General features: G+C 47.1%; 2 protein-coding genes across 3 annotated transcripts in view; both read left to right on the top strand.

Moving 5' to 3' along the window:
• Positions 1-3515: 3515 nt before the first annotated feature.
• On the top strand, positions 3516-9904 carry Tnfrsf17 (TNF receptor superfamily member 17). Its single transcript, XM_037200905.1, has 3 exons — positions 3516-3837; positions 4708-4854; positions 9397-9904. Exons 1-3 carry the CDS (start codon positions 3723-3725, stop codon positions 9678-9680), a joined length of 546 nt encoding a protein of 181 aa, XP_037056800.1. The 5' UTR covers positions 3516-3722; the 3' UTR covers positions 9681-9904.
• A 2679-nt stretch (positions 9905-12583) lies between these two features.
• The window catches only part of Snx29 (sorting nexin 29), a 488775-nt gene continuing 487559 nt past the window's right edge, over positions 12584-13799 (top strand). The window contains exon 1 of one of the 2 annotated variants that reach the window (XM_037201528.1): positions 12584-12758. In XM_037201528.1, coding sequence (XP_037057423.1) covers positions 12752-12758 — 7 coding nt within the window. In that variant the 5' untranslated portion in view covers positions 12584-12751. The remainder of the gene's footprint in view (positions 12759-13799) is intronic. The other variant, XM_028872913.2, reaches the window with a different exon arrangement.

Below are 13799 nucleotides of genomic sequence, written 5' to 3' on the forward strand. Positions count from 1 at the left end.
TAGGCTGTCCTCAAACTCAGAGATCCACCTGCCTCTGCTCCCGAGTGCTGGGATTAAAGGCATGCATGCCACTACTCGGCTACTTTCCACCACCTTATTCTTTTAGGACAGTGTCTCTCACTGAATTGGAAGCTCAACCTTAGAGTAAGGCTAATTGGAAAGCCAGTGAGCCAGGGGATCTTGTGGTCTCTGTCATCAGGGAATGCTCCATGTCAGTTTTTTTTCCATGGGTGCTGGGATTTGAACACAGGACTTTAGCTTGCACCTTTACCACTGAACCATCTCCCTGGTCCCGTTGATCGTCATTCTTCTACACTCACATCCTACGTTTGCAAATGTGTTTTGAAACTCCACATTTCATTATCACCACTTCAACATTATACAGTGCTCTAAAAACATAAAGAATGTAAAGGATAACAAAAATACAAGGGGAGGAAAACATAGTAAATCTCATTCTACTTAATAAGTAAAACAAGTCAAGCCTCTTTGAATGTCGTGTGTCCCCTTCCTCCCCCGACTCCCACCCCCAGAAAGAACTGCTCTAAGAATTGGGCTTTGCCCCTCCCTCCCTCATCTTGCTATGTAGTGAGACAAGCCAGGTCTTGAAGTCACAGCCTCCTCTCTCTGTCTCCCAAGTACTGAGGTGCAGGGGTACATCTTCTGCAATCTCAGACATGGGAGGCTGAGGCAGGAAGATTGTCATGAGTTTGAGGCCAGCCTGGGTCACATAGTGAGTATGAGATCTTGTCTCAAAAATCAAAACACAAAAACAAACTGATACAAACAAAAACAACCAACTAGGGTTACACAGAGAAACTCCGTCTGAAAAAAACAAAACCAACCAACTAAACAAACAAACAAAAATCAAAGTGATTCTAATTAGGTAACAGGGAAGAAGCTCTTACTGAGCCTATCCAGTCTGTCTGTCTTCTGTCCCTCCCTCCCTCTGGAACACTGCCCATCAGGGGCTGATCAGGCAGGACACACAGCAGCCTCTCTTGCACAGTTGGGACACATCAAAGGCTATGATTGTTTTTAGGTACCTGAACTACCAACCATTTTTCTAACTGCTCATTAGTACTTTAAAAAAAATGTCAACAATGGAACAGATTTCTTTTTGGCTTGTAGAAATGTATTAAAATTGATGATTTATTATTATTATTATTATTATTATTAGTTAGTAGTAGTCTTTTGAGACATATCCTTGGCTGTCCTGGAACTTGATATGTAGACCAGGGCAGCCTTGAAATCACAGAGATCTGCTTGCCTGTCTCTTAAATGCTGAGATTAAAGGCATGTGCTACCATGTCATGTTGACATTTAAACTTTAAAAAAATTTATATATTTAATTTATGTATGTCTCTGTTTATGTATGTGTATGCTTGTGCATGTGCCAATGTGTGCTGCAGGACAGGTGTCTTTTACAACTCTTTACCATTCCTTTGAGAAAAGAACTCTCCTTTAGCTGAGGCTTGTGCTTTCTCAGCCCAGGTATGAACTCACAAATCCCAGATGGAGCTATAATGTACATCCAACATCCAACTTGTTATATGGGTGCTGGGATTTCAACTCTGCTTCTCATGATTGCCCAGAAAGTGCTCTTAACCACTGAGTCATTTTTCTAGGCTTCTTATATAACATTCTGTCCCACGTGGTATCCATCCAGGCTTGCAACAGGTAAGCCACACAAACCCTTAAGTTTCTAGGATAAGGTATTGGTATGGATCCAATCATGTATTTATTTATTTATCTAGGTTTTTTGAGACAGGGTTTCTCTGTTTAGCCCTGGATGTCCTGGAACTCACTTTGCAGACCGGGCTGACTTCAAACTCACGGAGATCCTCCTGCCTCTGCCTCCCAAGTGCTGGGATTAAAGGCATGTGCCACCACTGCCTGGCCCAATTATGTATTTTTTTTTTTTAAATAAGCCAGTGTTAGCAAGGGCATTCTTCCTTCCTTTCTTTCTTTTTTAAATTTATTTAACTTTATTTTTTATGTGCATTGGTGTGAACATGTCAGATCCCCTAGAATTGGAGTTACAGACAGCTGTGAACCACCATGTGGGTGCTGGGAATTGAACCCAGGTCCTCTGGAAGAGAAGCCAATGCTCTTAATCACTGAGCTATCTCTCCAGCCCTCCCAATTATGTATTTTTAAAAACTATATTTATTTTACTTTATGTATATGGATGTTTTGCTCACGTGTATATGTGCACCATGTATGTGCCTGGTGCCCATGGAGGACAGAGGAGAGCATTGGACCCCCTGGAACTGGAGTTAAGAATGGTTGTGAACCTCTACCTGGGTGCTGGAAATCAAACCCCGGTCCTTTGGAAGAACAGCCAGTGCAACTGCTGAACCATTTCTTCAGCCCCTAATCATGTAATTTTATGACAAGGTTGCTATAGTGCAGTTCAGATAGGCCTTGAACTTACTACCTAATGCTTCTACATCCCAGGTAGCTGTGACTATAGGTGCATGGCACCATGTCCAGCTTCAGTTAAAAAAGTTTTGAGTTGGGCAGTGGTGGCACATGCCTTTAATCCCAGCACTCGGGAGGCAGAGGCAGGTGGATCTCTGTGAGTTGAAGGCCAGCCTGGTCTATAGATTGAGATCAAGGACAGGCACCAAAACTACACAGGGTTTTTTTTGAGATAGGATCTTATTATGTAGCCTAGGCTGGCTTTCCACTTGAGACCCTCTTGTCTCAGCCTTATATATGGTGAGATTATAGGCATGTACCACAAGGATACTCAATCTTGAATCCTTAACCCTGACATTACAGAATCATATGAGATATGGCATATGTGCATAAGTCATCAATCCAAGTCTCTAAGGATTTTCTGGGGGATGGTAAACGCTCATTTCTTTTCATGGATGTATACTGGATTGCTGTTTTACTTTGTTTTTGAGACTAGGTCTCTCTATGTAGCCCCATGTAGATGAGGCTGGCCTCAGAGATTTGTCTGCCTCTCTTCCAGAGGGCTGGGATTAAAGGTGCGCACCAGCATGCCCAGCTGAGATAGCTTTTGCTGTCATGATACAATGTCCCTGATCTTTCCTTCATGCCTCCTGCTTTTTTTTTTTTTTTTAAATTAATTTTTTTTTTGGAGCTGAGGACCGAACCCAGGGCCTTGCACTTGCTAGGCAAGCACTCTACCACTGAGCTAAATCCCCAACCCCTCATGCCTCCTGCTTTAACCCTTGCCCCCAAGAACAACTGGCAGTCATATCTGACTGGTCTCCCTGTCTTCCCTCCGTTCAGTCACTCCCATCCTCCAGTTGCAGGCTGTAGTCTGCTTTCCCTGCGGACTTTGAGTAAAGGACACAGCCCTCACCTCGCCATCTCCTACCACGCAGTACAGCCCACAGACAGATGGTCCATACATGGCTACTGCACTTTCTGCTGGATGCCCTGGGCTTGTCCACGTTGTGCAACTGTCACCTGGTGAGAAATTTCCTCTAAAAATAGGCAGTTTCTGTTTCAGGTATGTTTTTTTGTGATATACCCCCTCACTGCCCCACCCAAGTCTCTTAGACACCGAGGACCAGAGAGGCATTCAAACCCTTCACCACAACACCCGCATCCCTCCTAAGAACCAACGAAGTCGGGGTCATTCTTTCCCCTCAATGCCCCTGGCCGCTGTCTACAGGAACTCTTGCTGAGAATCTGCTCGTCGTCCTGCCGCTCTGTCTCTGTTTCCTTCAGTGATCAAGCCCCCCATGGCTCAGCAGTGCTTCCACAGTGAATATTTTGACAGTCTGCTGCATGCTTGCAAACCTTGCCACCTCCGCTGTTCCAACCCTCCTGTGCCCTGTCAGCCTTACTGCAACCCAAGTAAGTGAGACTCTTGCACAGCTGCTTCTTGGTGGGAAGCACTCTTGAGAGAGAATAAACGTTATGGAGAGGTGGGGAGTTTTGTTTTCCTGAATCAAACCCAGAAATCAAGCAATGATTAAAATGCCTCCTGGAGAAAAGGAATTATTCAGAAACAAACTCAATTTTATTCAGCACCAATGATGATGAAGATTTCATCAGCTCTTAATTAAGTGGTAGCTAGAATTTAAAAGTCAATGTTGGTGAAGCCAGGGATGAGTAGTATATGTCTCTAATTCAGTCGTTCTCAAGCTTCCTAATGCTGCGACCCTTTAACACAGTTTCTCATGTTGTGGTGACCCCCAACCATAAGATTATTTTGTTGCTACTTAATAACTGTAATTTTGCTACTGTTATGAATCGTAATGTAAATGTCTGATATGTGACCCCTGTGAAAGGGTTATTCAACAACCCTAAGGGGTCTTGAACCACAGGTTGTGAGAACTGTGCAAATTTGAGGTTAGCCTGGACTACACAGTGAATCCTGGGCAGCTTGGGTTAGAGTGAGAGCCTGTCTCAAAAACAACAGAAGGAGCCAAGCCGTAGATGGGTTGGTGAATGCCTGGCTGGTGCGCACACCCCTGCCTCTGTCTCCAGCACTACGTGTCGTCATGCTGCTGCACAGCCCAGCACTCACATAGGCGGTGGACTCATCCCCAGCCATTCTTGGACGAGATCACCTAATCTATGAAGACTTTTTCTCAATAAACATCCCCACAGAGTAAAGTGTTCATCATGAACATGCAACAGGGGAGTCCAGTGTTAGAAAGTTCATACTGTATGTGCATATGAGCTCTGGCCTCCTAGCTCTGTGATATTCTTTAATTAAAGGTGTGACCGGCTCAATGAAAGGAACACACATTGTTCTCTGGACCTTCTTGGGCTTGACCTTGATCGTCTCTTTGGCACTTTTCACACTCATGTTCTTGCTGAGGAAGATGAACTCTGAAGCACTGAAGGGCAAACTTCAAAGCTCAGGTCAGTTGGATGGTGACTCTTTGAAATCTATTTCTGTAGGGTGGCTCTTCCAAGTTTCATTTCCTTTTCCTTTTTTAACTTTGACTTTTTTTGTTACAGCACTTTCAAATGTGTCAGTGGATACTTGAAATTTTCAGCTGGGTGTGGTAGCACTTGCCTGTCATCTTAGCACCTGGGTAGGGCAGCCAGCAGGATCAAAGGCGTCAAGGTCACCCTCAGCTACATGTAGAGTTTGAGGTCAGCCTGGGCTACAGGAGACCATGTCTCAAAAGAAAACATAAAAAAACCCGTCAATGCCCCCCCCCCCCAAACAAACAAATCAACCAACAACAGGGAAATCCTGGCATTGACAGCTACTTTACAGGTCTCCTTCCAATGCCCATTCCCCGAGTTCTTCTCTTGGTAATTGGTCTTAAGGCTTCCTTGGTAAGTGTCTTTGACTGAAGTTAACACACTGATGAGATAATGTTATCCCACATGAATAACCAGGCCTACTACTCTCAGGCTGAGGGTTTTGGCAAGTTCCCTGGTTATGTTTTTAATACAATTATAAGCACTGCTTGCATGTGAACATTTTATTACCCAAAATGCTAGAAATGAATAACCAGTTGCTCCTGAATTCACTAACCATCTCAAGAATAATTATTAGGCAACAGAGTACCAGTCTCCGAGAAGTAAATGCTCCACCTGAGAATCTCTTAGGCTAAAAAGATTTTTATAGCACTCTTCCCTGTGATCTGATTCTCAGACACACAGCAGCCACTGACCTGTATCTATCTTTTCTTAGTTAACTTTCTTTTCTGTTGGTGTGTGTGGTGCAGAAATGTGAGTGTGCTGTTGCTCATGAGTTCAGAGCAGGACTTCAGGTATCTTCCTCTACTGCTCTTTGCTTTATTGCCATGAGACAGGGTCTCTCAGTGGACCAGAAGCATGCTGTTGCGGCTATGATGTCTAGCTCCCATCTCTGCCCTTGGGAGGTTACATGATGAGGTTACAGGCATGTGCTTGCTATGAGTGTGCCAGAGATTTAAACTCAGGTCCTCATGCTTGCAAGTTCTTATAGTACTAAGCCATCTTCTGAGCCCTTGTCCTGATTCTTTGTGCATTTGGTTTGCATGCACAAACTGCAAAGCATCTTCCTCATTGCTCTCTAGGGCATCAGAGTGGTGGGTAATTCACTCCCTCTTCTGTTCTTCATGTGGTCCGTAGACAGTCATATGTATATGTTCCAATCTGAGAGTGGGTGTGTGCATGTGAGTATAGTGCCTCTGGGTGTCAGAAGAGGGCATTAGATCCCCCTGTAGTCAGTTACGGTGGTTGCTAGGGACAGAACTCTGGAGGAGCAGTGCTGCCCCCTAATCACTGAATCAGCTCTTCAGCCCTAGAATTAATTATTATTATTATTATTTTAGGACAGGGTATTTCTGTGTAGCCTTGGCTGTCCTGGAACCCGCTTTGTAGACCAGGCTGGCCTTAAGCTTAGAAATCTGCCTGCCTCTGGGATTAAAGGCATGTGCCTTGCTGGGCGGTGGTGGCGCATGCCTTTAATCCCAGCACTCGGGAGACAGAGCCAGAGGATCTCTGTGAGTTCGAGGCCAGCCTGGGCTACCAAGTGAGTTCCAGGAAAGGCGCAAAGCTACACAGAGAAACCCTGTCTCAAAAAACAAAAAAACAAAAACAAAAACAAAAAGGCATGTGCCACCACCACCCATTGAAAATTTGTAACGTACAAATTGTACATATGTAAAGTACATGGTATAATGTTCTGATTACAGATATATAGGGAAACAGTGACTATGGTCAAACAAATAACACATCCACCTCTTTACATAGTTGACCGGTTTTGGTGATAGGGTCTCATGTATCTTTGACTATGTAGCTCAGAATGACTTGAGCCTCTCGGATCCTCATGCTGCCATCTCTCCAGGCCCAGCATTACAGATGTGCACCATCAGGCTTGGTTTGTGAAGTTCTGGGGGTTGAATACAGAGCTTCTTGAGCATGCTAGCTGAGTGAGCCAATGGAACCCCATCCTGGCTCTTTAGCGTTCTTCCTGGTGGTGAGGCTGGCTGGAATCTACTCTCTGTTTGCAGCACTACAGTATCATCCAGTCATCTAGTCACAGGCCGGCTCTACAGAGTTCTTATGTAACTGCAGCTCTGGACTTCCGACCATCTGCTTCTCATTTCCCCCACCCCCTTGCTTCTGGTAACCACCATTCTGCTGTTTTGCTGTAAGCAGCTTCTTTAGGCCCACATGGAAGTGAGGTCAGGCAGGCCTTTTCTTTCTGTGTTTAATGTATTTTTAGAGCGAGTCTGAATGAGATGTTTCATTATTTATTTATTTTTATGTATATGGGTGTTTTCCTTCATGTGTTTGAGTACCACATGTGCACACTGCCCCCAGAGACTGGAGTTACGGACAGTTGTGAGTCACCGAGTGAGTGCTGGGAATTGAACCCAAGTCTTCTGCAAGAGCAGCCAGTGCTCTTAGCGGCTAAGCTATTTCTCCAGCCCCCTGAAAGAGATGTTTTAGAAGATAAGGCTACACTGTGGAGTGTTGAGAAGCAGAAGCTGAATCTTTTGTGTGTGAGTGTAGGTGCATGCCATAGCATGTGTGGAGGTCAGAGGACAACTTCCAGGAGTCACTTTGCATTTTCCACTTTGAGGCAGGGGCCTCTTATTTCTCATGCTTAGACTCAGTCTCCAAGATACCTGGTCTTCAAGCTTCTGGGGTAATTTTCCTGTCTCTGCCTCTAACCTCACTATAGACCTGGGATTACAGGTGCCTGCTGCCATACCCCATTTTTTGAGATCCGCCTGCTTCTGCCTCCTAAGATCTGGGATCAAAGATGTGCACCACCACCATCTGGCCAGTCACACCCCATTTTTATAGTGGGTTCCGAGGATCTGAACTCAGGTAGTCATTTTATGTGACAAGTTCTTTTTCTCTCTTTTTCCTCTCCTTTCTTTTTTTCTTTTCTTTTCTTTTCTCTTCTTTCTTCCTTCCTTCCTTTCTTTTTTTGAGACAGGATTTCTTTGTGTAGCATTGCACCTTTCCTGGAGCTCACTCTATAGTCCAGGCTGGCCTCGAACTCACAGAGATCCGCCTGCCTCCACCGCTGGGTGCTGGGATTAAAGGTGTGTGCCACCACTGCCCGGCTCTTCTTTCTTTTTCAAGGCAAGGTTTCTCTGTATAACCTTGGCTGTCCTGTCAGGTCTGTAGACCAGGCTGGCTTTGAACTCAGAGATCTGCCTGTCTCTGCCTCCCAGGTACTGGGATTAAAGTTGAGCACCACCAGCACGAGGCAGAACAAGTGCTTTTTAAAATTCATTCTTCACAGATGTGTACTGGAGACAAACTGGGGTCTTCTATGTGAGGTCAAAGGACATTCATTTGGTCTTCACCTGTAATATCAGTGGTCTGGAGGGTGAAGCAGGCAGAAGGGTCACCAACAGTCTGAGGCCATGAGCTGGAGAGATGGCTCACAGTTTGGTTTCCAGCATCCACACAGCAGCTCACAGCCTTTTATGTCAGTTCCAGGGGATCCAACATTTATTCTGTACCAGACATATACATGGTACACATACATACATGCAGCAAACACAAACATTATAGAATAAAGTGAGTAGGAGGCCAACCTGGGCTACAGTGAGTTCTAGACTAACTTGGGCTACAGAATGAGACCTTGCCCCACACACAGAAAAATTAATGTACTGAAACATGCACCATAAGATGTCATGTCAGGAAAACTAGGACACAGGACATATCTTGAATGTTGGTGAGACGCTCAGTGGATAAAAGATACTTGCTGCAAAGCCTGTTTAGGCTGACTTTGATCTACTCCCATAAGCTGTCCTGATGGTCACAGGTGCACTGTGATGTGACTTTTTCCACCACAATAAAATAAAATAAAATAAAATAAAGTAAAAATCCCTTCTATATTCTTTCCCCCTCTGGTATTGGAGATTGAACTCAGGGCCTTTCTGGAACATGCTGGCTCCAAACTCTTCCTGCCTCAGCCTCCTGCGTGGCTGGGATTACAGGTGTGTGCCACCAGGTTCAGCTTTTGCTTCTGTATTCTGAAATGTCACTCACAGGCTGACTCTGAACTGCTGGGACATATGCTAATTCCCTGTGTAAGATGAGGTCAACCCTCAGAACTTGCAGGAGCCAAGTGGGTAATACGTATATTGACTGATCGGTTTGTGGCTTTGCCAACAAGGTACCCACACCTGCTTGGAGGTTGCAGCTGCTGTCTTGCACTCTGGCCCACTGTCCCCATGTCCCTCCTGTCGCCACATTCTCAAGTCTTTATGGAGTCTAGCTGCGTACATTCTCACGTGAAACCTGAGTTTTAAATGTGGTCAACATAAGACAAGATTTAAAAACTCTATATACTCAAAAAGCACCTGCCTCAGGGCCATGCCTGTGCTGGTGACCCTCGCTCGGCATAGGATGCACTCTGATTTCTGCCATGCATGCTATGCTATGACAGTATCACTGGGACCTTCAGGTAAATGCCTGTTTTTGTATCATCAGGATCCATTCTGCTGGACAAGGCCAGTACTGACCCGAGGAGGAGCAGGGCTGATGACGTAAGGATTCTTCCCGGAAGCCTGGCGTACACAGTGGAAGAATGTACCTGCGAGGACTGTGTCAAGAGCAACCCTAAGGTTGATTCTGACCATTTCTTCCCACTTCCAGCCATGGAGGAGGGTGCAACCATTCTTGTTACCACAAAAACGAGTGACTATGGCAAGAGTGTGCCAACTGCTTTGGAAAGTGTCCCAGGGATGGAGAAACCAATTCTTTCTAGAGAATGAACCTCTTTCTGGTATAAAGCCACTTTGAGAACCTTTGCCAGAGGGAGAGCTGATGCTTTTGATGTCTTTAGGATGACTTTATCAGCTGGGAATATAGCTTTTGTCCTTCAATTCTGAAAACTCTTTACATTATATTCATTCTCCATCTTATCATTGGGAGCTTAACTGTGGAAGGTTCCTTGGTTTTATTTGAATTTTTGATTCTCTCTTAAAAAAAAAAAAAAGGAAGCTCTATGAGCCCTAGAGTATCATGTTTCTATGGAGGCACACACAGACATGGTGTATTTCAGGACAAATCGAATTCTTCTGATGGCCAAAGGAAGCAAGGTTATCCCGTGTTTTTCTGTAAATAGGAGAAGCCAGGCCAATATGGTGTGCAATGCACACACAGGCTCTCTAGGTTCCCAGCTTATGGCAGCAGCAGACATTAGTATGCTTACACAAATGCATGTGTCATTGCTCACTGTGACAAACAGGAACCTGGTACTGTTTTCAGCTCAAGTGCAGGTGTTGTGATCACTTATGTAGGCTTAATGGTGCCAGAGACTGCTCCGAGTCATTCACACAAACACAAGGGAGGTAGACAATTACTACCTCCATCTTACAGTTGCTGTCAGGACTGAGGATGTGGTTTAGTGGTAAAATACTTGCCTACCATGCTCAAGGTCCTAGGTTCAACCTCCAGCTTACACACCACACACACACACACACACACACACACACACACACACAGAGAGAGAGAGAGAGAGAGAGAGAGAGAGAGAGAGAGAGCGCGCGAGAGAGAGAGAGCAGGGTAGCAGTCAGTGAGTTATTGTCTTATTTTGTCTGTGGAACTATAACAAGATATTTGAGGCTTGGTAATATATAAAGTACCGAAATGTATCTCTTTCCTTATAAGCTGCCCTTGAACTCTTGATTTTCCTGCCTTAGCCACTGAGATTATATTTATGCATGACCTACACTACCACACCACGTGCTTCTGTTGTGGAGCCTGGATAGCTCAACATCAAGAGGTGAGATGTTTTCTGGCTGAGCCTTCACAAGTGGAAGAAGCTAGCTAAACCCATGTGAAATTGTACCAGGCCCACTGGGGGAGGGGCCTCCAAGGCTTAGTCTCCTCTTTTTTTCTTTGTATCACTGAGAATCAAACCCAGGGCCTCACACATGTGTTTTCCCACAGAGCTATAGCTCTTTATTATTTTTATTATATTTATATTTATTATTTTTATATTTCTTTTTTTTTTTTTTTTTTTTTTTTTTTTTTTTTTTTTTTGGTTTTTCGAGACAGGGTTTCTCTGTGTAGCTTTGAGCCTTTCCTGGAGCTCACTTGGTAGCCCAGGCTGGCCTCGAACTCACAGAGATCCGCCTGGCTCTGCCTCCCGAGTGCTGGGATTAAAGGCGTGCGCCACCAACGCCCGGCTTATTTTTATATTTCTAACAGAGAGTGTCTCTAAGTTATGTAGGCAGGATGACTCCTCAGCTTCATACCCAGCAGGGGGAAAAGTCTTTCAAGTACAGCTTTAAAATTGGGCAAACCCCGACCTTTCTAGTTGCTGTGAATCTAACTTGCTCACAGCACTCCCCTTTCTCTCTGTCACTTACAGAGTCGCTGGGACAGCTACCATACCTCCCTAACCGGCAGCCATGCTCTCCAGCCCTATCACAACACATTCTCATTCTAGAAAGTGGTTGCTTTCTTTGAGACAAGTGTCCCCTAAGTACCCCAGGCTATAACTCAAGATTCTTCTGTCTCCATCTTGAGAGTGCTGAGATTAAAGGCGTGCACCACCAGACCAGGATTGCAAGTGAAGTTTTTTTTTTTTCTTTTTAAAATTTATTTTTCTTTCATGTGCATTGGTGTTTTTTGCCTGCATGTATGCCTATATGAGAGTGTCGTCCCCTGGAACTCGAGTTACAGGCAGTTGTGAGCTGCCACATGGGTGCTGGGACTTGAACTTGGGTCCTAGGAAGAGCAGCTAGTGCTCTTAACCACTGAACCATCTCCCCGGCCCATGAAGTTTCCTTAAAGTCCAATTCTGACTGCATCACCCTGCTTAAATTCTTTCAATGGCCTTCCATTCCCTCATCCATCAAGAGACAGGCAGGAAAGTACAAACTCCCCTGCCTACAGAAGGGGCTTCCCCAGCTTCCCATGTCCTCCTCCTCAACACCCACCTCTCACTCACCCTGGGCTACAACCAACACTTCCTGGTACGGACTTCGACCTGATCCTTCTGGAATACCTATCCTGGGCTTGGCCTAAAAGAGAGCCCTTCAGGGATTCCTAATCTGCTAAACTGGCCCATCACACACACACAGGGACACAGTCTCTCTGATGCCAGAGATTGAAGCTAGGGCCTTGCACACGCTACCCCTTCGTATGCACAGTCCTGTTTTTACTTTCTATTTTGAGCGTCTCGGTAAGTTGCCCAGAATGGCTCTGAATTCACCTTTTGTTTTTGTTTGCACGGAGAGTAGAGTCATTGGCACGTGCTCTACCCCTGGCTACGCCCCCAGCTCTTGAACTCGGTAGCTCCGGCTCCTGACTCAGCCTCCTGAAGCTGGATTTAAAGCCGGTGCCACCAGGCTCTGCAGGCCCCACTCCTCTTCCCCGCTCCGCCCACCCCCACCACCTCTTGGAGACGGAGACAGAGTCTCCAGTAGCTCAATCTAGTCTCGAGCTACTATGCAGTCTGCGGATGACCTTGAACCCTTGATCCTCCTGCCTTCTCCCGGGGGCTGGCTTGACAGACATGCACCACGACTCCAGGAATCCAGTACGCTTATCCCGCATCCCCGTCCGGACCTTAATTTAGACTGAAGTCTCCCTCCTGGCTCGTGAATGAGAAGGCCTTTATCTGCGAAGTCCGGGTCTCCTCCGCGCCACTCCAGGGCCTCGACTCGCGAGGGTGTTTTGGTTCCGGGTCGGGGGCGGGCCTTCGGGGAGCCCTGCTTCCGGGGCGGGGCCAGCGGGCGGGGCGCGCGCTCTCCCGGCCCGTGAGGAGCTCGGCGGCTGCAGACGCGGCGGCGGCGGCGGCGGCACGGCAGGCGGCGGCCTCGGGAGCGGCAACATGAGCGGTGAGTGGCGGCCCCGCCGCTGTCACCGCCCGGTGGCGCCGCTGCAGCCGCACGCTCCGGGCCCTGTGTCCCCACACCCTGCGACTCCCGCAGGGTCGTTCGCCGGCTCCGGAGCCCTGGCCCTGGGTCTGCTGCACCGCTCTCACTTTCCCCGGGCTGGCGCTCCTGTCCCCTCGCCCCTTCTTTGACAGCCAACTCCCAGAGCAGAGCTTGCTGCCCAGTCCCGCCCAGCCTCTCCCAGCCCGCCGATCCCCCTGGCAGGTTTCCACACCCCGGACTCTCAGATCCCTGGTGCGTGCCTCTGTCCCTCTTCTTCCGTGGCCCGCCTGGGACCTAGTTCCAGTTACCGGCCCCTGGTTTTCAATCATTCTCCGGTTCAGGTCTCTTATCCCTAGTGTCTCCTCTTTCTCCAAAGGCAGTGAGCATCTCTAGACCCTGGGTTTGCTGGCCCCGAACCCCTGTCCACAGCAAATCGGAGCGGCAGCTCCCGGTCTCCTGAGGGCGTGCTGTGGACGCTTTGTCTTCGGTCCCTCTTATTCCCTGCACCTGCGTCCCCAGAGCCGGCCCATTAGTCTCGCAGCTTCCCTCTCCCGGCTGTGTCTTTTGCATTTGGGCTGTTGGTTCATTCTCGAGCTCTCTCCATTTCTTCCCCTAGCTCATCGTTTGAGGTCTCTGGTTGTCCTGAAACCCTTCCCTTCTTGCCCAATGCCGAACCTGTATGGGGCAGGTGCCTTGCCCAAGCCAGTACCACTGGCGGAGAGGTGGAGCGGGTGGGGAGGCTGGAAGTGAGAGGAAGATGGGTGTGGACGGCACGTGCTCAGTGATACAGAAGTTTAGTTCCTTGAGTCTGTGTCTCCATTCTTGTCTCCCTCTGAAGAGTCCTGATGCAGTTTTGGTGCTAAGTCATTCCTGGGTGTTGTATGTAGACATGGGAGTGACTCAGGAAAGCCTTGTGTTGGCTGTTGACTCTCTTGCTGGACACAGGGATCTGCATTCCCTTAGGAGGACCCGCCATCCCACATTGTGTGTGTGTGTGTGTGT

This window comes from Peromyscus leucopus, chromosome 8b, assembly GCF_004664715.2.
Source record: "Peromyscus leucopus breed LL Stock chromosome 8b, UCI_PerLeu_2.1, whole genome shotgun sequence".
Taxonomy (NCBI): domain Eukaryota; kingdom Metazoa; phylum Chordata; class Mammalia; order Rodentia; family Cricetidae; genus Peromyscus; species Peromyscus leucopus.